General features: G+C 35.7%; 1 protein-coding gene across 1 annotated transcript in view; it reads right to left on the bottom strand.

Annotated features, from left to right (window-relative positions):
* Positions 1-2,815: 2,815 nt before the first annotated feature.
* Positions 2,816-23,833, bottom strand: part of ARPP21 (cAMP regulated phosphoprotein 21) — a 144,000-nt gene continuing 122,982 nt past the window's right edge. Inside the window, exons 20-21 of the mRNA XM_088150953.1 lie at positions 7,282-7,430; positions 2,816-3,570 (exon numbers count right to left, since the gene is read on the bottom strand). Of these exons, the coding sequence (XP_088007079.1) occupies positions 3,313-3,570; positions 7,282-7,430 (407 nt within the window). The 3' untranslated portion in view covers positions 2,816-3,312. The remainder of the gene's footprint in view (positions 3,571-7,281; positions 7,431-23,833) is intronic.

Raw genomic sequence — 23,833 nt, 5'->3', positions numbered from 1 at the left:
GGAAGACATTGCAAGAGAATAAAAATTCAGAGATTAAACTTGCAAGTCAGGATCAAAAACTAAAATTATATGTTGATGGTATTATTTTCATGGTTACAAGGATTCCTTAAAATTTATAATGGAACATATATAGGAATATCCTGATACCGAACCATATTGGATTAACAAGTCTCAAATGTTTACATGGGACTTCTCTGAAGGGGAAAAAGCAATACTCGCAATAAATAAGCGGGTTTAATATCATTATTAAATTAAGTACCTGGGAATTTATTTAACAAAATTTAATAAACATTTCTTCAAGAATAACTATTCACAGATATGAAAAATATATATAATGGCAGATATCTTAAGATGGATAAAGGGAAAATATCTGTAAGGGAAAATATCAATAGTAAAAATGAATATTGTATCAAGAATCAGTTTTCTATTTCAAATTATTCCTATAGGAATTGAAGAAAAGATACTGAATAAGTGGCAAAGAAAACTATTTGGTCAAATAAAAGACCAAGGATTAAATTAAGGATTTTAAAAATCCTTACTTTAATTAAGTATGACGTATACTGCCTATACCAAATCTTATATTATAAGCCAGCTGTTTGACTTAAATTACAGATTGAATTATATCACTATATGGCTGGGTTACCTCTACTGAAGGAGGAGTCTCAGAAGATTTGCAAAATATCTTTGATCAAATATAAACAGAAATAGCCTACCTGATTATAAATTTACATTAGAAATATATAATAAATGTAGAAGTAGAGTAAGTCCAGGAGCCCCTTGCTCCAATATTAAAACAAGTATTTTCATGAAGGTGAATGTACTGAAAATAATTGATCAGTGAAGAGATTTCACAAAGATTACAAGATTTAATTTGTAATTAAAACAAAAATGAAATCTCTTAAGACTCTCTCCTTGAAATGGTTAGAAGTACCTCATTGGTTCTAATATCTTCAAATAAATATAATCATTCAAAAGGAATTACAAAAACAAGGTGGAACACTCAGAGGACCTGGCCATATTGGAAAAGCTTGCAATATTGGTTGGAGCTTATTTTTAAATTATTGGAAACTGAACAAGTCAAAGATTGTATGATTAGATGAATGCATACTGATATGCAGCAATGGGAATAACAATGGAAGATAAAAAGTGAATTTACTGCAAATATCACCATCAGAGAAAATTGGCACCAGATTTTCTGGTACATTACCTCAGTGTTGATTGCCAAAATAGATAAGCCATATTCAAAAACTGACCAGAAACACAATAATGAGGATGGATCACTTTTTACTTTGTGGCAATGTCATCAAGCTCAACAATTCATGAAGATGATTTTAAATACAGGTGGTCCTCGGTTAACGATTACTCATTCAGTGGCCATTCAAACTTATGATGGCACTGAACAAGTGCCAGTCCTCAAAGTTCTGGCCATCACAGTGTCCTGCAGTCACGTGATCACAATTTGCGACCTTCCCTGCTGGCATCCCACAAGCAAAGTCAATGGGAAAGCCATCAGGAACTTGTAAGTCCTGGTCCTGTTAAGTCCTCAAAAACCTGCAGTGATTCACTTAACAACAGTAACTGGGGACTGCTGGAACTGTTGTTGCTAAGTGGCACAGGACTTTACTACTGCATTGCTTAATGATAGAAATTCCGGTCCCAATTACTGTTGTTAAGTGAGGACTTTTATAGACTTTTTTTTCATGCACACCATTTTTCTGTTAAGCATCACTAAGCCTTATATTCATACCAGATATATGGAGTTGGCTCTGTATATAATAGCTGCTAGGTACTTCATGCTTCTTACTGGAAATTAAATTCCTTCTATAGAAGAATGGCAGACTAAATTATAAGAGTATGTGTCAATGTGGAAAACAACTTCGTATTTAAAAAAACAAGTATAATACTAAATTTAACTTGAAAACAGTTATGAAGTATTACTTTGCACGTGAACTCGTACCACATCCGAAGTTTGAGTTTTTGTTAATGTAAGTCTTTAAAATATTAGATCTTGCCAGATTTGTGTTAATGACAGCCTTTCTCAGATTATATGGAAACTCATGTTAAGTATTTAATCTAAATTATGATTATTATATTGGCTGCTTTTGCTAATTATTGAGTATTGTTTTGATTTTAATAATGGTTTAAAGGGCTAAATTTATAGAAGATCATTTTTGTATGCAGTACTAATCTAATGTTACATATGTAGTTGTAAATCTCTTTTCTATTTCTTTTCTTTTTTTCTTTCTTTCTTTCTTTCTTTCTTTCTTTCTTTCTTTCTTTCTTTCTTTCTTTCTTTCTTTCTTTCTTTCTTTCTCTCTCTCTCTCTCTCTCTCTCTCTCTCTTTCTTTCTTTCTTTCTTTTTTCTGGTTGCACTTTCAAATATCTATTAACATAAAATAAAAACATAATCACTGATGGCCCCCTCAAGAATGTTGTTGAAGTGCAACTGTTATCATTGTCGCTGTTGGTCATGTCAACTAGTACCGAAGGGAATTAGGAGTTTAACAACATCTGGAAGACTACATGTTGCCCGGACTTGTTATAGACATATATCTGAGAATCCACTACTTTTCCCCCCAAAATCAACGCAAAAAGTACCACTGCCAATCTCAAAATTCACAATGGTCTTTCTCTGACTCTGAATCTGACATCAATCCAATTTTATCAGAAAAAGAACATAGATTTTTATTAATGTTTGCTTTTCTTAAACAGAAAAAGTAGTGTGTAAACAAATGAAAAAAGCATAGGGGGAAAAAAAAAGACCAAAACAGATAGTAGAAAGTTGACCTTTCTTCATGAGGTCAAGTAGCTTTATTGTGATATAATACTACAATACAGTAGATATCCATAAAAAAACCCTCTATTGTGTATATAAATTATTCCTTCCATTCAGCATTTTTTTAAAATGTCCATTACAACTTTGGTACATTGTAATTTTATTATATTTCTTTTAAATACTTTTTGCTTCACAAACTCAACACAAAGTACAAAACTAATCTGAATTAGGGATATTATAATCTACACAGTGGTGTTCAGTGGTAGGAAAAAACCTGCCTCAATGAGTTCATGTCACTAGCTAAGCTATAAAGGCAAATCTAGCAGACATGACAAAGATATGCACCATTAAACAGCAAACAACTCATTATGTTTTGTTTGTTTTGTTTTATACATATTTCCAGCAGCACAGCTTTTATACCACCCAATTTATTACTCTTGTTGCATTCCTCTTTTCATTTGAAGGCCATGAGATAGTTCCCCTTTTTAAAAAAATGCACAGCTACCTTTGTGTATCTAAACTAAGGATTCACAGTTTCAGTACTTGACCTGCCATCCAGTATGATTAATATTTGCACAGTTTGTCCTGCAGTTGGCAGAGATAACAGGAACATTATTAGAGGGACAGTGTGGTGCAATCAACCGGAGGTTGTTCTGTGGGGAAGGAGGTATAACGTTACAGTAAACGGGCATTCCAGTGGCTGTAAGTGTTCCTTGACCTGATTGATTAGGTAGCATGATTGGCTGTTGATATGACTGTTGTGGCAGTCCTTGAGACCCCTGGGTCATTGGCACCTAGAAGACAGGGGAAAGAAGTAAATCAAGTTACAAACCGAAATACAAGAGCCTGTTTTCTATCTTGTTTCATTTCACTATCAGAGTATGTGAAACCATCTTGTATTTATCTTTGTTCCATTTTTACAATTTCAATTCTAAAATCACGCATTTGGAAATAAATAGCAATATAATGAGAAGCTTGGATGAGTCAACCATTGGGGGAGATGGGCGGCATACAAATTTGAAAAATAAAAATAAAATAAATAAATGTTACTTTCAATCTTCTCCTTTTTCATCCTCAAAGTCAAACGCATATTAGTTCAGCAATAACAGAGACCAGCAACAGTAAAATTTAAGGAATTAATTGGCTTCCATTAAGTACAGTATATGATAGATTTTTTTACTCTGAGGCTCAAACAAGTAAAAGAGAAAAAAACCCTAGAAGCATATTAATATACAGGCCTCAATAAAGGTGTCTAAAATCTTGTAAAGAACTTCTGTTTGTACATATGTTGAGTCCAGAAAAGTATGTGGATTAATCTCACTTTTTCCCTAGAAAACAAAGTAATCCAATGTTACCACCTTAACCACAGTGGAGATGGAAAAGGAATAACAACAGATTATAACAATACCTTGGAATTAGAATACTGGATTTGAATTGGCAGCCAAATCTAATTTTTGTTGTGTGCATCGAGTTAGTGAAATAAGCTGTTAGAGTGCAACCTTGATCACCGGATGGCACCATGAGACAGAGTCAAATAAGGAAGTCACAAAAGGCTCTCAGTAGTTTTGGTAGTAGCAGTGATTAGGAGACCAAGATTCTTAGCCACCATTAGGAGAAGAGCAAATGAATGATTTTGGCTATATTTTGCTATCTTTGTGACATCATGGATATTTACCTCCTTTGACTTATGAAAGAATAATGTTATTAAGAGCTGTGCAAATGGGAAGTTGGTTGAATATGGGATACCATTCTGCTGACAGTGAAGCACAGAAGCAAAGCTATAAAGACAGAATAGCATGTACTGTGCTTTACTGAGTTCTCAAATATAGAATCAAAATGACTATTTAAGTATCTCCTTATCAGTTATTTGAACTTTGTATCTATTAAAGATCCAGTATTTTGAGAATTAAATCAAATTCTGACTTCCGGCATTTAAGTGCCAAATAACATCAGAGATCCTAAACAGGGGATGTGACCAATTATCAGATAAACTTGCCTTTCTATTAGTTGCACATTTAGTTCCTTCTTCCCAATATATAGTGGAAAATAAAAAATGAATTAAAAAAATTAAAAAGCAGCACTGGAGCTCTGAATCAGAATTCTTATCTAGGGGTACAGCGCATCTATTTTGCTGCATGTTCTTTTCAAGAAGCATTAATTGGTGATAAAGCAAAATAAACATTTCCAATTTATTTATTTTTATTTATTTATATATCAAATTTATATCACCGCCCAACCCCCCCACAAGGAGGGACTCTGGACGGTTCACAACAAAACAATTTAAAATCAGTAAAAACATAAATAATACAATATAAAATACAATTATTAAATACAATAAAATCCAAGAGATGGTGATATTATTTTAGCCTGCGACCAGATAATATTGGTCAAAGGTAAGACTAGGGAACCAGCCAACCCCAAAACTGACTATTCCCATCCCCACCCCATGCATGATGACAAAACCAGGTCTTCAGTTTTTTTCTGAAGTCTAAAAGGGAGGGGGCCAACCTCACTTCTGGGGGAAGAGTGTTCCAAAGGACAGGGGCTGCTGCTGAGAAGGCTTGCTTCCTGGACCCTGCCAGATGAATTTCTCTTGCAGATGGGGTCCGTAGCATGCCCTCTCTGCATGACCGGGTGGGACGGATTGATGTAACGGGGATGAGACAGTCCTTCAGGTACCCTGGACCCATGCCATGTAGGGCTTTAAAGGTGATACCCAACACCTTGAATTGGACCCAGAAGCAAAATTTAAAGTACAATGCAAAACTGCCATAATTTTTCTTCTTCTTTTTCAGTAAGTCTTTGAGGCTTGAGAAACTATTTAGAAACATTTGTTACTTCTTTTAAGTGTCAGACTTTTACTAATGGCATTTTATATATGATTTTTTAATAGCTTGTGTATTTATGCATATTAACTTTATTGGCAGAAAAAACACAAATGGAATGAATTCCAATTTATTATTTAAAAAAACTATTTTAGAAAGCTGAAGTGTCACATTTTTACTTTCAAATATTCAGCTTCAGATAACTGATCTAGAAACCCAAAGGAACAGATTTCAGAGTAAATTCTGATCATCACAGCCAACATTCAGCCTCATGCTGAATATAAAAGAAAATTGACTGAGGAAATAAAATTAATACATTATGTTATTGCCTATAGTAGCTAGTGTTTCTTGCAAGTAATGATGCCTTCTCTCACTGCTTTTTCCTGCACTTGTAAGGAAAAGTAAACTATGAAATAGAAATATAGAACTTCATATGTTATTTTAATATATAAACTATGAGGAACATAAACGTATCTTTATAAGTAGAGTGCCTCACCTTCTCACATGCTAATACTGTGGAGAAACAGGACTGGGAAAAGACCTACAGGGCTTATCAAACTTTGTCTGATTTACAATATCTTCAGTTTAATCTAGTAAACACTACCTGCTCTTGAAAAGCTAAGCAGGGTAAGACCTACCATTTCAATGAAAATACTATGCCCAAAGCAGAGTTTGGGAAGTAATAAAAATATATAAATAACAATAATTTCAATATTGTTCATAAAACTACCTGGATATTTCCATGAAGTCACTAGGAGTTGACCTTGACTCAAAGGAGACTTCATCTTTGTGTTGTTTGTTCTCGGTATAATCTCTCATTTTAAGTCTGCCATGTATGTCATAATAACTTGTACAGGAAGTCTTGTAACTCACTAATCTTAGCCTAGAGTAATTAGAAGGAATTAGTCTCTTGTATTCCTTTTGCCTGCTTCAAAGCTCAGCAGCGTTAACTTAAGATAGCCCCTTTCCAGTTCTGACTCAGGAGATAGGAGATCTCTGAATGGTTTTCTCAACTCAGATAGACCCTAGCTTTCTCCCTGTGACCCCTAGGAGAATGAAAGGAACATTAATGAAATGAGATCACATCAAACTATTTTGAATTAACTAATATTAAGGAGTTAAAGAGGAACTAAGAGCCAGTTTGGTGTAGTGGTTAAGGCATCAGGCTAGAAACTGGGAGACTGAGTTCTATTCCTGTCTCAGGCACAAAGCCAGCTGGGGGACCTTGGGCCAGTTACTCTCTCTCAGCCCTAAGAAGGAGGCAATGGCAAACCACTTCCGAAATCTTCCCAAGAAAACTGCAGGGATTTACTTGTCCTGGCAGTCGCCAGGAGTCAAGACTGACTTGAAGGTACCCACCCCAAAGAAAAAGAGGACCTGGGGCTTAAAGCATCAATACACTTCTCTGAAATGTGGAGTTATCTGTAAGGAAGCATTTAAGCTACAGTTCCTTATCTTCTTACTAAACTTCAACTTCCACATTCCTTTTGGGATGCTACAGCTGTCATATTCAATTTAAATTTGAAACCTTACTATGTATGTGTATGTGTGTATGTCTCTTTCCCTCTCAATCTCTTTCTTCTATGATATGGGTGGGCTTGCTTTTTGTTGTTGGTGTTGTTGTTGGTAACAGGCATATCTCATATCCAAAATAAGGCGTTTTGTACTACTGTTTGGTACCTGATAAGACGACATGGCTGGGTACTGGACCATCATGCCTTGCACCTGATTTCCCTGTTGATTATTTATTAGATTTTGGCTTTGGGGAGACTGTTGCATTCCTACGAGTCCATGGAATCCTTGCTGATTAGTCAAGACAGATTGGTAACCTGAAAGAAACAAGATACACTTCAGTCAAATGGACTTTAGAAAAGCTTTCATATCTCATTCACAAGTCCTACCACTGCTGCAGGATTAGAAAGAACTAATGTCATCAGTCAAAGAACGTTGATTGTACTTTGCTGTTTAGGTTTCACCCCTATTATTACAAATATAAGGAATGAATAGACTATCAACCCATAGAACTTGCATTCTGCCGTGCAAACCAATACAATGAAGCCCTGCATTGGTGTAGTTACTTCCCTAATACACTGTGTCTAGATTTTTTCCTTCATAGTTGCTGGTTTCTATCCTATTCTGTAGACAGGATAGGTTATTTCTTATTTCAGATAGGCTGTTTTTGAATAACAACAAGCAAAATTAGGCACATAAGCAGATGCGGCAACATTCCTGTTCTGCATGTGGATCTTTTGATATGACTGTCAATCAGGATAAGGTTATCTGTGTGGAGGGGGAATGATGGTACAATATCAGAGAGACATTTTTAATATAAATCATGCAGTTCTTGGGGCCAGATGTGCTGTGCTGCATATATGCCAGTCTTCAGAAGAAGGTTATTAGCTCTCAGTGGAATGACATTTGCAATGATGGTGTTTGCTTTCTATTTCTTTGCACAGTTGAGAGGATGTCTAGCTGATGATTGCTGAATCATGAAGTATGTTAAACAACAAACTACTCATGAATAGAAATTGAGCAGCCATGACACTTATATTTTCACATGGAAATAACTCATTTTGTAGTTTGTACACACAGAATGTCTGCTCTCCTGAATTTTTAAAAAAGGTGACATTAAATAGAAGGATGTATGTTCCAGCTGGATAATGTGAATAAGAGGCATGCCCAGTGTGAATACTTTGATCATTTTTTGTTTTGGCTCATGGAATAGGAGAACAGGAATGCTAGGAGATTATTCTGCCTGGAAAGTATTCTGACATTAGACAAATATCATGGCTTTTCTTAGCTTTTGGCTTCAAGGTGTATTGGGATTACAATTCCCACAATTCCCAATCACCATAGCCATAGATTGTTATATACTCTAACACATTTAGAGATAACTGGGTTGTGGAAAACTGCCATATACATGATGTCGGAAGAATCTTGATTTATGAGTGCTTAACCAGCTGTGTTTTTCAGACCCATAGTACTGATGCTCATATAGTAAATAAACATTTGTTCTAGAACTGATCCAATATTTTTGCTCTTTCTTTCCCTTCCTCCTATTCTACATACTTTTGTGCAAACGTTCATGAATATTGTACTATCCTACCACCAGCCTCACATCCTTTATTTGTGCTAAAAATTTCAGAAGCTTACTTGCCTTTTCTATTCAGAAGAAGCTTCATTCTTCTAATCATTATTTTGTATCTTTCAACATCGAGCAAATATTTCAGATTGAGATATGCAATCATTTGTTAGTTGGAAAATTGCCACCAGATTCCTTCTGATTTGTTGCCACCCCACAGACTAACATGGCTCCCCTCCTACAATGTCTTCAAGAGTGAGGGTCACAATGGGTGGGATAAAGGCAGCGAGGGGACAGGAATGCGTAATACTGTCAGAATTTTTTGTTTCTCCTATTTTGGGAAATGGAATGGCATCTGGCATTTTTCTCTTTTTAAACCTTAACCCTACAGTTTTTAGACAGGCCTATTTCAGGATATAGGAAATGGCACTACTTGTTTTAGGCAGTCATGCCACCATGAAAAACATAAAAATCTTGAAAAGCAGCCAGGTGGCATCACACCCCTCACAGATGCAGGAAAGAGATTATTATGGAATTTAGCAGCTTTATCAATGACTAGAACAGCACCAATATCCTTCACGTGTCAGTAAAATATTGTTGCTGTTAATGGTGAAACTCAGACCTTTTTGAAGTTTATTTACTTATTTAAGAAATTATATGGCTGCCCAACTCCCACAAATGTGACTCTGGGTGGTGTACATCAATATAAAACAAATATTCAAGTACAATTAGCAAAAATATTATTTTTTCTGAATGTTCAACCCTCAATGTCCTTGTAGCTTTCTTTTTCTAGGCAGCCTGGATTTTCTCTATTGCCACTCTCCTGGAAGCATGAAAAAATCTATTCAAATTCCACACATTTAGCAAACACTGAATAAAGGGAAAGGAATTAAAAAGGGCTTTTTCTTCATGTTTGTTCTCCTGCTCATTAGCTTCCATACTATAGAATGTACAATTCCCTGAAAGCCCCTTTGCTATCCCTAGAGAACATACATACATGGCTTATTCTCCAATAGCAGGACACATCAGATGAACTACCCTATTACTATAAGCTCCAGGACTTTTTTACTGCAATTATATCAACTTCCATGTTATCTCTGCTATAAAACCATTTTTTTTCAAGTCAGGGCAAACATGGGACACATTATTAAATGTCCAGAGGAAAAAGCTGTGCACTGAATTTCAGTAAGTGCCTCCGGGGGGCGGGGGGGGGGGGAAGGAGCATTGGATATCCAATATAAATGGATGAGGCTGTCATCTTATTGAGGTAATTCTCTGAACTTTTATGATCCGTATCACCATTCAGACAAGTCAGACAATTTGAGCATTCCCAGAAGGAGAGTCATTGCATGAAGTTCCCACCACTGATTTAATTTTTTAATGAGCCCATGGTGCTTAAAAGATAAAAGTGCAATAGTTATACACCTCTGCACGTAATGTAACCCAGGAGTGTAATTAAGGTGGGTTTGGCACCATAACAATATCAACTTGTTTAAAATAACAAGTCTACTTTGAAGGTTTTATGTTATAGATTTAGAAAGGACAGAAATGAATCTTAGACCTCAGTTTGTATCCTGCTCTGCTTTAAGATGAAGGAAATTCAGTGACCAAATCACAAAGCCCTGGAACAGGTAGGTAGGTAGGAAAGAAAGATATTTTAATGTGGATGTACAAAACATAAAATAGTAAACATAATTGGGTTTAGGGGGGGAAAAAACACAGACAGTTATGACTTAATCTGAATCTCATCTCACCACGGCTTTCAGAAATCTTCTATGTACCAAAGCATTGCTATGTCTCAGATTTCGTTCATTTCTATAAGACCTGCCCTGTAAAAAGCATCTGGTAATCACTTCAGGCAAATGTATTTCCGATGGAGTCAACAACTTTCAAATATATTAATTCCAGTTTCCTTAATAGCAGGAATGGACAATCTTAAACATATTCTTAGCTCTCATTCCTTGGCACAAGTCTTGAGGACATGCTTGTTATATCTCAGGATTGACATAACCTCAAATTAGCCAAATAGAGGCACTCCAGACTATATGGTGGTGCCTTTGAGCTATTCCCAGGTGGGTATGCATATGACTTATTTTTTCCCATATTAGTCACATGGTAAGTTCCATTACCCACATCTAAAATGTCAATAATAATTTCAATAAGGTAAAATTTCAATAAGGTGAAATCATCAGTTACATTTAGTTGAATTTAATTTTTTCTGTGAGTTGCAAGAATGTTGAAAGATAAAAATGATGTTGCAAAAAAGTCTAATAAGATTTGGATTTTACAACAAAACATCTGTCCGTTACTAGTTATTTATTTTAGACAATTAGCTATGCTGTATTAAAGTAACTAGAGCCAGTTTGGAGTTGTGGTTAAATGCTCCAGGCTAGAAACGAGGAGATTGTGAGTTAAAGCCAGCTGGGTAACCTTAGGCCAATCACTCTCTCTCAACCCTAGGAAGAAGGGAATAGAAAACCACTTCCAAAAATGTTGCCAAGAAAACTGCAGAGACTCAAAGAGGGCACACACACAAACACACAGTTAAAGTAACAAATTAAAATAGTCCCCCCAAACAAACAAAAAATAATGATTACATAAGCAGTGTAGTTCCTCCGTTTCCACTCTGTACATTAAGGCTGAGATGAACCTGAAATGTATTTGTATGCTGATTATCTCAACAGATATGTTCCTTAAAATGATACTGACTGCAAGACAATAAGCCTCCTTCACCAATACAATGGTAGCTTTATAACAACTATTTGTTCTAAAAGTTAAGTTCATATTCTGAAAAAGTGACAGGCATGACTTAATCACTGTTATCAATATTTCACTTGCTTATATTGACTTTTCTCCACAACTATTATGAAAACAATACCCAAAGAAATGTATATCTCGACAATATTCAGTTTAGACCATGAAATGCAGATTTGGAAAACACTCTGCTTTGCAAACTCACACACAGATCCCCCAAATCTAAATTTCAGAAGAATAGATAAAAAAAATCAAAATCAGTTTACTTTTTTTTTTTAATTTGCTGGTTGATTAGTACCAAAACGCAACAGGACAGAAATAAATGTTGGTTGTAGGGGAGCAAAGAATCACAGAGTCAAGCCTGGAAAAGATTTGTGTGCAAACAGGTGCAATGCGCCTCAGGCATTTGAAAGTATCAGTGTTCCTTAGAATCTAAAGCACTGCACAGCCCTAGTATTTATGACTGGACAGTATTTGTCATAAACCCCTAGATCCAGGAAGATGTTTTTTCAAGAGTGGGCCAAGTATCGCTTCTTTTAAAGCCAATTGTGCCACTCTATCACAAAAAGATGTGTTCACTACTTTGGAGTTGATGTTTCTGTTCTTGAAGATCAAACTGACAGCAAACCCTGAGCTGTAATAGTCCAATGATACATTACTTTAACATTCCTTCTCCAAAGCCTTGCAGTTGAAGACACCAAATAAAAATAATTCACTCTGAGCCAGAATTGTCAGTTACTGGAGCCTGTCCACTTTTTCCCCATTTTGAAATTTCCCTTAAGTGGGGAACAATAAACCCGTTCTTTGCTGGCAAATTGTTTCTTTAAGTTCTAACAAATATCTGAAACATTAGCAAAGCTTTAGGAATGATCGGATTTTGATTCATTAATCTGGCTTTGATGTGGACATTTGTCATGTCAAAATCAGCCCAACTTGGTTTGAGATTCAGTCACATCTGAATCACATGTCTATTATTATTCCCAAAGCTTCACAGTCTATTCTGCAGGCCTAAGAGCAAGAGAGGCCTGAGTTTGTCATACAGCAAGTGCTATCTCAACCACCCACATTCCAGATGGCAAACTATATCAGAGGAGACTTTCAAACACAGCTTGTGATACGATCTAGTGACCTGTTTTTGTTTTTTAATTAAGTTTTACTGTACACCTAAAGTAGCTTTTTGGAAACAGATGGCACGGAGCATTGATGTAATCATGTGCATTTGTCACAGCACAATACATCTTAATATAGTCAATTTGGGAAGTGAAGTGATTTTAAGTTGGCTAAATGAGTTCCCTCACTAGGGAATGAGTTTATATGAACATTTTCTAGATTTGCACTTAAAAACTAGTTTTTCCATTTGTTCTCTAAACAATCTACTGCTGTAATACACACATTTACTAAAGAAAGGGAGTCTCAAAGGGTTCCATTGGAAAGCTATAGAGAAATGGAGAGGAAGCAAATTTGGCAGTATCATATTCAAGGAAGAGAAAGGGAGAGAAGAGAGCAAAGAAAGTCATGTCTGAGTAATATCTTTGTATTTCCTCAGAGTTTGTTTCCTAAGTTAACAATGGAACAAATACAGGTAGTCCCCAGTTTAAGAACGAGCTCCGTTCCCAAGGTCTGTCCTTAAGTTGAATTTGTATGTAAGCTGGAACAGCATTATTGTATAAGTAGTATTGTGTAATTAACTTGAACCTTTGTGTATTTAACTCAAATCATTGTGCATTTAACTTGAATTTTTCTACAATAGGCTCTGTTCTTAACTATGGGTTGTCCTTAAACTGGGCATTCTTAATTCGGGACTACCTGTACAGGAATGTGGACCTAAGGTCCCCATTTTCTTTTTTCTTGCCTCATTCTGTTAAGTGCTGTTTTGTCTTTTAAGGTCAAGTCCAAGTGTTCTTCTGTATACTGATCTATGGTGGGGAGGCCAGACTGTTTGTAAAAATATCTTCAGGAAGCAGTATGAGATGTTCTCCTTTGCTTTGAATGTAGTGCAACTTCAGGTTTTCATCTTCCTAGCTTTAATGAGAATGTTTACTCCCAGTCATCATTTGTTGTATTTTTTAAGGAGAAAATTAATCCTATAGGATATGAGGTTTGTTTGGGGATAACTGCCTGCATCAGTAGGACTACAGTAACTGCACAGTAAATTGATCCTGCTATAGGCCAAAGATTATTTACTTATTTCATTTTCATCCCATTCAAGGTGGAATTATAAATATTTACAGTACTATACCATTTCCCCTTGCTTTCCTAGCAATAATGAAAATAAAATGGTATATATATCTACTAGCTTTAAGGAAAAGGGTTGTACTTGAACTTATTGCTCAAAAGTAAATACACTTTTCCCCCTCATATATCTAGTGTTTGTAATCACATGCTACTTTCAGTCATTTCTAGGATAGCATGTTTTTAGTTCAACAACAGCAGTTTGGGAAATTAATATGTGATAAATCAATTTGCCTTCTTACAGCCAAATTCCTACCAATGCAAAAGAGCAAGCCAAAATAGAGCTATGATTAAGTGGCTTCATTATTTGCTCAATAAAAACTCACACAGGGGTATTCTTTTGATTACAGATAAATCTTTGAAACCAAAATTTTAGTTAAGGTAGGTTGGCATTTCATATTTCCTTTTTCTTTTCTCTCCAAGGGAACAGCACGTAAGGTCAGTTCCTTGGCTGATGGAAGAAAAGTGAATGGGAAATGTTTCCCAATAGATCTGGCATTATTAACAAGAATGCAAAACAGGTCACAGTTGAACAATTTAAAGATAAACTATCACACTTGGATTTTTCTTTTGCCATCAGAATGGAGAGCCCAAGAGTTTTCATTTGATACAATTGTATCTGAGCAGGTATTTAAATGGAAAATAAATGGAGGAATATTGATTCTAGCTAGGGAACCCCTTTCTTAATTTCCAGAAATCACCTTGTCTATTTTTTACATACAAAAAGCATTTTTAAAATACAGCATTTAGTTTTGAGTGTTGGGATATTGGAAAATGTAAGGGTGTTCCCAATCACAAGAAAGCTACCCAATGCTGTTTCAGATGAATGATGAATAACTGATTGTACATATTCCTCCCAAATTCTTATCAGTAAATAGAACACCTATAAAATTTGCATTCTAAAATCTAGTGAAAAACCTGCTGATTTTTGGTGACGTGTTTTCCTTCATTTTTAAATTTCAAAAGGTGTAAAATTGCAGGCTTAGCATATCTACTTTACAACTCAAAAATTCCCAGTTTCTCCAGAAATACAACCCCCTCCCCGTAACTGCATCATTAGCATGTCTCCTGCACTCCTTAGAGGCTAAAATGTTTTAAAAATGGAAAATGAAGCCTTTTACTACCCCAAAAAATATAGTCACTCATCCCTACTTTTGACTCTGAGCCTGCTTTTATTTCAAAATTACCTCACTGTAATTTTGCAATCACAAACAATACACCAATTGCTAGGGATTAGTTGATAGGGCTGATTCAGCAAGGTGCTTTGTTGATGAAGCACCCTCCATGGCTTGCTCCTCCAAGCCATGAAGCTGCAGCAACCCCTTAGATATTCAGTGTGGCTGCTTCGAGATCCTACTGAGACCTTCTGAGCATGCGTGCATCATGGTTCTTTGCATCAATTTGTCAAACAAAAAGTGATACGTATGGGTCTTAGATACAAAATGAAAATATATTCTGCTACATAAACAATTTAAGAGGATGCAAATTAACACATTAAAATAGGCTTCAGCCACTTTCACAGTCAACTAATAAAAATAAAAATAACTAATTACTGCAATAAAACAAACTCTGTGTAAGTGCTGCTTTTTTTCTTCCAAAGAGACAGCAAACTATCTTAAAATAAAATGATACAACAAACCTTCTGAATGTGGCTTGCTTAATTTCATGTTATGATATGTAAGAATTTAACACATAAATATCCCAAAAGACATTCAGCCATGAATGTGGGAAGATAACTTCTTGTCCTGGCAAATGATCAAAACAGTGACAGCTGTGATTTACTGAGGCAATTCCAATACACTCTGAAAGCATATTAGCTGTGCCTCTGCCCACAAAGAGCCCATTTCAGCAGGACAGGCCACTCCAATGACAAATTACCTACCAGAACCTAGTGAAGGCAATTGCCACAGAAGATGCCCAAAGGCCCCAAACTACTGCGATAATGTGGTTTTCATGATAATGCCTCACATGTGGTGGCTTCCAGAAGATATGGATAAAAATCTCTGGTGTGCTTTGAAGGCAGAAAAAGAAGATAACATTATGACAGCGATTCTGTTAGGATAGTCATATATTCACATTTACATTGGTTACAAATGGCCTCTGGAATTAAACCTGACCTCACAGAGTAAGCCCTATTCTTGGGGGGCTGGGGGAAGAAAAATAATGCTATCACCGTGATTTAAATGCAACGAATATTCCATTATATGTAAACCACTGTCCTGTGAGAATACTTGCATGTTTATTTATTTATTTACCTCTATGTAAATAGGTAAATTTCAGGTTATGCTGGATTTAAACCAACATATAACAAAATGAAATCAGAACCTAGCTAAATCCTATGCCTACAATTTTTGACTATGGCATTTACTTCTCCCTGTATGTTACCTCACAATCTTTGATTATACATTTTAGATAGCAGTATAACTAAAGGTATTCCTCACTTACCAATGGTAAATGGGACTGGCAACTCCATTGCTAAGTGACAGTCATAAGGTGTGATGTCATGTGACTGTACCAACTAATGATAGTTCTGGCAGTCCCAGTTGCCATTGTTAGATGAATCCCACACAGTCGCAGAGTTCCATGGTCATGTGATCACCATTTGTGACCTCCTGCTGGCTTACCCATTGACTTTGCTCATCAGAAGCCAGCAGTGAAGGTAACAAATGGTGATCATGTGACCATGGGATGCTGTAATGTCATAATTGTGAGCTGGTTGCCGACAGCCTGAATCGTGATCAGATGACTGCAGGGACACTGTGATGGCCATAACTATGAGAACCTGTTGTAAGTACCCGTTGTTCAGTGCTGGCGAAACTTTGGTCACTGAATGAGTGGACATTAAATAAGGACTACCTCTATAGTGTTAATTGTGAATTATCAAGCATTTTCTACCTACCTATTCCCATGCTTTTCTGAGTATTTTACATTCTTCATGCATTTTCCTTCTATCAGATGTTTTGAAAGAGAGTCTAATAACACACATGGCCCACAAGGGAGATAAGCATGTTCTTAGCCCCCAGCAGGAGCGTGGGAAGTTCAAGATGATGAGGCTGGCACCTCCCTAAGAAATTCATGGTGTTGTGGCTGGCTGGCTTGGGAACTAGGGTTCAGTCTGGAGAAATTTTCTGTCTGGAGGTTGTAGCTAATAAACGCAACAGAACTGTATTTGCATTGTCTCTTGGAGTTCTTTGGGCTGAACCTGACAACAAGCTCATTCTACCTTCAGATTTACTTCTTTTAAATTGATACTATCTGGAATTGCCATGGATTTTAAAGAAAATATGGATTTGGTTCTTAATATATTATTTTTGTCCCATTAAATTTGCAGTTTTTTAAAGCATTCTTATTTGCTTTTGTTCACTATTTTTTAACTTCCTGTTTCTCTCACATTGTGAAATGTATTACCTATTAAGTAGGGCTATAAAAAGTCAGAAGAAGTGTTTTACAATTCTTGGGAGCCCAAGTGTAGTCCCTTTTTAAAGTCTTGTCAAGGCTTTTGTATGCGCCTAAGAAAAGACATGGCTGCTCTAATGAGTCAATTGTGATGTTTCAGACCCTTTTTGGAACAGAGCAGAAACACAGCATTCTGCCATCTGTGTCTAAAATCTTTTGGAGCATTTTAGAATAAAAGAAATCTAAGTTACAACTTGCTATCTAATTGTTGAAAATAGATGAATGCACAAGGGTTCCACTATGATCTTTGTGCAGTTCTAGAACTTTATTGAGTACCTAAGCAAAATCAAGTGCATGATACTGGACCTTAAAGCTTTGGTTCAAATGGTTCCTATGAAACTTTACTCTCCCACTACTCATTCAAAAGAAAACATGTAATAGTTAATACCTAAATGTTTTACACTTTGATTGTGTACTACTGATCTTCCTTGCTACTAGAAAGATTCTATAAACTCTCTACTGTGAAAAACCAGAAATCTGTGGATGACTGAACATGAAAAGCAACATAAACACTGAATTAAACAGATAAAATTAAAATGTGTACACATTGTTATGCAAGATCCATACAGGCCAATGTAACTGACTTTTATTGCCTAAAGGTTTTATGTATCCCCCTTTTCATTATATAATTATTCAATTTATGTCACAATCCAGCTGCATGTTAAAACATATATAGTTTTTCCCAGGACTGATGCATTTACAAAAGGTCAATTTACCTCATATAAAAATATTATAAAAGTTACTATAAACCTGTGTGTTAGCAAAACCTATTATTATTATTATTATTATTATTATTATTATTATTATTATTATTCACACAATCAGCCAGATATTTAGACTGGATTTGGCATTTTTATCCACCTATCAAATCCTTCCCAGGCACTTGGAATAGGCAGATGATGTTGTTTGATGTTTTTAAAGGTACCGTCACAGGATGTAAGCTGTTCCAAGTAAAGTTGCCTTTTGCAATTGACTGATGGTGATTTTGTCAATGGTCTTCAAGTGGTACTCCATATGTTTTGGGATTGCACCCAAGTCGCCTATTACTATTGGTACTATCTTTGCTTTCTTTTGAAAATCTATTATTTTTGTTGTTATTGTTGTAAAGGGCATGGTGCATATAGAACATTTATTATTGTATAGTCAACATATTAATACAGCAAGCTAATTCACTTTTGTTAAAGTATTTTTGAGCAAAACATCCATTACTCTGAACTCCATTATTATGAGGTAATATTAATTTACAAAGTAGGAATATACTTCTACATACATATTCACATCCCATTGGACATTCTAAACTGTAGCCCACTCTCATGTTTTAGCAAAGTTATGTTCCCTCCAACTCTGAATGAAAAAAAACAGTTGGGTGAAGATGGCCTTATTTTGCATATCTCTTTCTGTTATTGTTTGTTGCATGTTGCTCAAAATATTTGTGCACTGCAAAACCTAGAGGGGAAAGGAAATGTCTGAGTAGAAGAGCCAGATTTCATCCAATGCTAAATTTCTCCAGTTCAAAACGCTGCACTTGTTCCAGGGAATTATAGGAAGGGTAGACCACATTGGTTAATGATGATCATGAATGATTTCAGGCTTCTGGTATGGAACTTGTGGTCTTCCAGATGTTGCTAGACTACTTTCTCAACCTGCATGATCTATAATGAGGGATTCTCAAAATTGTACTTCAGCAACAGCTAAAGACTACAAATCTGCAAGCTCAGGCTAATGAGATTAGCCAAAATATATACTATATTATAACAAACTGCTGTACTTTCCAGTAGTTAGTTAATTAATTTATTGATTAGTCAATTGACTGCATCAAGACACAACATGTCTCCTAATGAAAGGATATAATAGAATAGGTATAAATATACAAAGTACAGAACAAAGTATATTCAGATATTCACATTTACATGTGACCCTGATGTGTTCTATATAACGAACTCTCAGTGGGAGGGCTTTGACTATGAACTTGGCAGCTCTACTGACTGCATATTTATATGGAGGACAATCTGTTGTTGAGACCCCAATAGGGTTGTGCTTTCCAGGAGGCATTATCTACCATGGCCTAGATGTTGACAGCAGCCCGCCCTCAGACACTAAAGAGAAGTATCTGGTTAAGTGTGTTTCACCTATAGCCCAACTGAGGAACACAACACAGATTATGAGTTTGATACTGGTTGTATGGAACAAAAGACTTGGAAGCACCTCTGTAACAAGAACAATCGGGAAGATTGTTAAGAACGCCCGGTTTATGGATGACCCATAGTTAAGAACAGAGCCTATTGTAGCAAAATTCGAGTTAAATACGGAATGGTCCGAGTTAATTACACAATACTACTTATACAGTATGCAATAATACTGTTCCAGCTTACATACAAATTCGACTTAAGGACAGACCTTGGGAACGGAACTTGTTCTTAAACTGGGACCACCTGTATAAATTTCATCCTATTTGAATCCTCATCTTGCAAATTTGTATGGAATTATAGTTAAGTAGGTAAGGATGCATCAGGGCTAAATTTGGCAAGGTCAAAAGCAAAGCGTCTGAGATGAGATTGGTTATTATAGTAATACTACATGGATGTCAATCACTTTTTCCACCCAGAAAACAAATATTTCTCAGCCTATTACAACACATAGGACAAAGAGAAGTAAAATTTGAAACTTGGATCTCTCTCTCTCTTTCTCCCTCCCCCTTCCTTCCTTCCTTCCTTCCTTCCTTCCTTCCTTCCTTCCTTCCTTCCTTCCTCCCTCCCTTCCTCCCTCCCTCCCTCCATCTCCATACATCCCTGTATCTTGAATTTTACCATTTGCATTCACTGGTTTTCTTTATAATGCAGCATTCTAGAATCTGCAATGAACTTATCAAGAGCCATGTCCTTGAATCTCTATCTGTGATTTTCCAATTCCACCATTTCTCTAGCTGAAGCCTGACCTGATATATGATTAGCAGTCAAATATCTGACAGACAGGGCTGTCTGTATGTCTCATCAAAGAATGGCTGTGACAAGACAGGGGAACTTCTCAATAATTATATTCAAGCTATGGAATTTTTGGCCCATGGGATCAGGGGACCCCACTTTTTCTGTACCGTTCACTAGCTAGTAAGGATTTTGTTGTTGTTGTTCAGACAGATTTGTATGCTTCTGAAAAGATTTTTGATATCTGTTTTGCTCGCCTCTGCTGTACTTTGCTGCTACTGTTGGTTTATGACAACTTTGTGTTTTAATCATTGTGTAATGTCCTAAGTGATGCACATATGTGAAAAGCACATGGAATAAATTCTTCTATAAATAGAATATTTCTTCTAACCCCATCAGTTCTTCATCCTACTTTCTCCCCAAAAATAAAGCAAATACTGGTTGATTAATTACAACTTGTCTGGAAAGTGCAGCATATGCCATTTAGCTAGTCAATTAAAAACGTATCTCAGAGGCAAGTTTTTTTCTGAACATGCTCACACCTGTTTCCTCAATAAATCATAGTATAGACTATTTACCCAGTGGATACATTATGATATTAATGAGCAACCTGGTGTTTCAGTGCCACAGGACCTTTGTATCATAGAAGAATCAAGACTGAATACCCAAAATTAATATATGAGAAAATGTATAGCTACTTTTGGGTAAAGTTTGAATTACATATCATGCAAAAAATAAACCATCATATGCTACAAAGAACAAGAAATCCACAGCCATGGATTTGGTTAGAATAATTGCTGGAAATATCAGCACAGAGTTGAAATATGTGGTGGCAGCTGTCAGTTTTGTATAAAGCGCCTGTAACAAGAGTACAGATTTTACTACCATTATGATTTGATTGCCATACTATGGAGTTAAAGAGACACTTTTGCAAATGATATTAAAATATGAATTTCAGGTTAGAACTATAGGACATTGCCATATATAGGTCTGTCCACCAATCAATCTAGTTCCCTATTCTAGATTGACTGGCAGTAGTTCTCTAGGACTTCTAATCTGTATTTCCATCCCAACCTGGAGATGCTGTGAACCGAATGATTGTAATGCTTTAATTGAAATGCATATTCCAGCCAATTTACATTTGCCCCTGATAAATTATGAGCTTGTAAATGTAAGGTGAGCGCTATTGTAATTGTTGCTCCTACTTTTACCCATTTATTCATTGGAGGGAGGTTTAGGGGAGCCTTACCAATGACAGTAGCAGCTACCATCACTTTGTATTCCTTATAAAATGCTGCATAAAGTAGTTCTACAGGCAATTCTCAACCTCCCTCCCAACCAAGATGGAAATTCCCATCATGCTTGCCTTTACTTCCTAAAATTTTCTTCCTAATTCAGCTAAATAAGTTTCAGCAGTCTTGGTATAACCCTAATAATCAGATAGGCATTCAAAGAAGAATTTAAGAAGAGCTGTTTTTTTATTAGACGAGGATCCAAAATCTGTATTTTGTAAATTGTGGACAGGAACAGCATGAGAATCAATGTTCATGAGCTGAGTGTGATAGTGGAAATACTAATCAGTGTGTAGTATTATTAATGGGATGAATAAAGGTCAACACATTTATTTTTTTAAAAAAATATATACTGAAGATGATACAATAGCTATTAACTCTCCTAGACAGAAATAATCTAGACTTCATTATCCATTTTCTGACAATCTCCAGATTAGACAGATTGAAATGTTATTCAAGCAAGTGGCTTCTAGATCTGCTGGTCTATAAGTCCCATCATCCTACAGTCAGCAGATCAATAGTCAAACTAGCCAATGAAGTATGAGTTGTTGTCAAATGTCTTTGGAGACCACCAGACACAGCCTGGATTACTGTAATATCCCAGTATTTGACTGTCAGCCTTCAAAATAGCTTGGATACATTATATTGCTCCAGACAGTTGAAGCATAAGTTCCAAATGTTCTTAACATACTGCAATGCTTACAATTTATTTTTGGGGAGAATTAAAATAATAGACACTTATCTATGAATCCTTATAGGATTTGGGATCTGAAAGATTGTTTATAGAATATTTTCAACTAAGGGGCTTACGCTATAGCATCCCTTCAATCCATTTTTGTTATGCGTGTACAGTTTTTCAGTACTCAGAGCACATGAGGATATGGAAGCAACTTCTAACTGCAAGTCCTGAAACTAAAATTTCTGATCATGCAGTAAATGAGAGAACCTGGAAAAGATGGAGCACATTTAAGGAGTTGCAGATGGTGCTTCATTTACAAGCATACACTCCTAAATTACCTTTTCATCTGAAGTACTGCACAGCCCTACATTTTATTTCCTTGTGTCTTTTAAAGTGCATAAGCTGCTATTCTGCAGGGGGTTTTTTGAATAGCATTACTCATCAGAATAGAAATTCTAACAATTAATAATAAAAATCCAGCATAATTAGGGACCAATTTTTACCATGGTCACCCTTATATGCATGCCCATTCCATGCATAATGAAATTTTAAATTCAAGTAGATCAGTGTTAGCTGATTATAGGATTTACCCAAACCTTCCTGGATAGAAACCAATGGGATTCCTTGTAGAGCTACTTCAGTTGTTAAAGATCATAACCTATCGCTAATTTGTAGATATAGATAGATAGATATAATTTACAAACACCTATTCTTCTCTTTTCTGTACATCACAGAAAACTGTAAATAAAGGTCGATGAAGAAAATACATTTACTATATTCTCCTTGTAGTCTTAGATTACATTTGTGTTTATATGTGCTATGTATGTCAATGATAAAGATCGATCTGAAATATACATTTTTTTCTTAACAAAATGAACAACCATTAGAAGCAGTTACTTTCTTTGTATGGGCTCTTAATCTAAATGAAGATAGGCTCCATTTTAATATACATACTCTGAAAAGTTTAAAGATATGACACTTGTCATTGTATTACCAGTGTAAGATAAGAGAATGAAACTTGCTTAATTTGAGCCAGAGTCTATCCCTAGGGACTTGTACGTATAAATCTAATATTTTAAATAATCTCTTTTTCTGTTTTAGCCATTAAAAAAATATTTTCTGGGGAAAAAAAGGGTCATTTTGATGTTTGGTACAATTTTGTAAACAATTTCTCTAATATAAACACTAACCCTAATGTAGGATATTATTGTTGATTAATCTCTGTTATAACAATTATTTTTATTTGTATAACACAAAGTTTCATACAAGTTTGGTGCATGTAATTTTATATAATGTATCCTTTTAAAAAGGCACATGACTGTAATGCAATGCAATGCAAAGTTTTTTAATGTAACATTTCCAAATATACACGCTTGGTTAGGCAAATTTTCAAGAACAGAATGAAGGATGCAAGCAGATTCTCTTCACTGCTCCCCATCTGTTCTGTGATGAAATCTATTTTGGCAGATTGCACCATTTTGCTTCTGATGGAATCTATGATTAATTTCTTTTATATTTCTATAACTGCTCTACCTGTCAGAACTCCTTTTTAAGACATCTGTATTACCGTGAAAGTGAATGCTTTGGGAACATATTTGCTATTTCTTTCCTTTGTCACCGAATAATCAAAATGAGTCCCTGCAGCTGGCATTTGATAGCAGAATTTCCAAGTCAGACAGTATAAATAGAAAAAAAAGGCAGTCCTCATTTAAAATAATAAACACTTGTGGCTCTATGTAAGCACACATAGACACAGATTAGTTTTAATGGTCGACAAAATTATACTGCACTTTTACACAGACATGTGTAACACAAA

The sequence above is a fragment of the Python bivittatus genome, unplaced genomic scaffold, assembly GCF_059951505.1.
Source record: "Python bivittatus isolate LINGU-HERP-01145 unplaced genomic scaffold, Pbiv_v1 ctg000610_np1212, whole genome shotgun sequence".
NCBI lineage: Eukaryota > Metazoa > Chordata > Lepidosauria > Squamata > Pythonidae > Python > Python bivittatus.
Note: the sequence above shows the minus strand (reverse complement) of the source record. Positions and strands in the feature narration are given on the sequence as shown.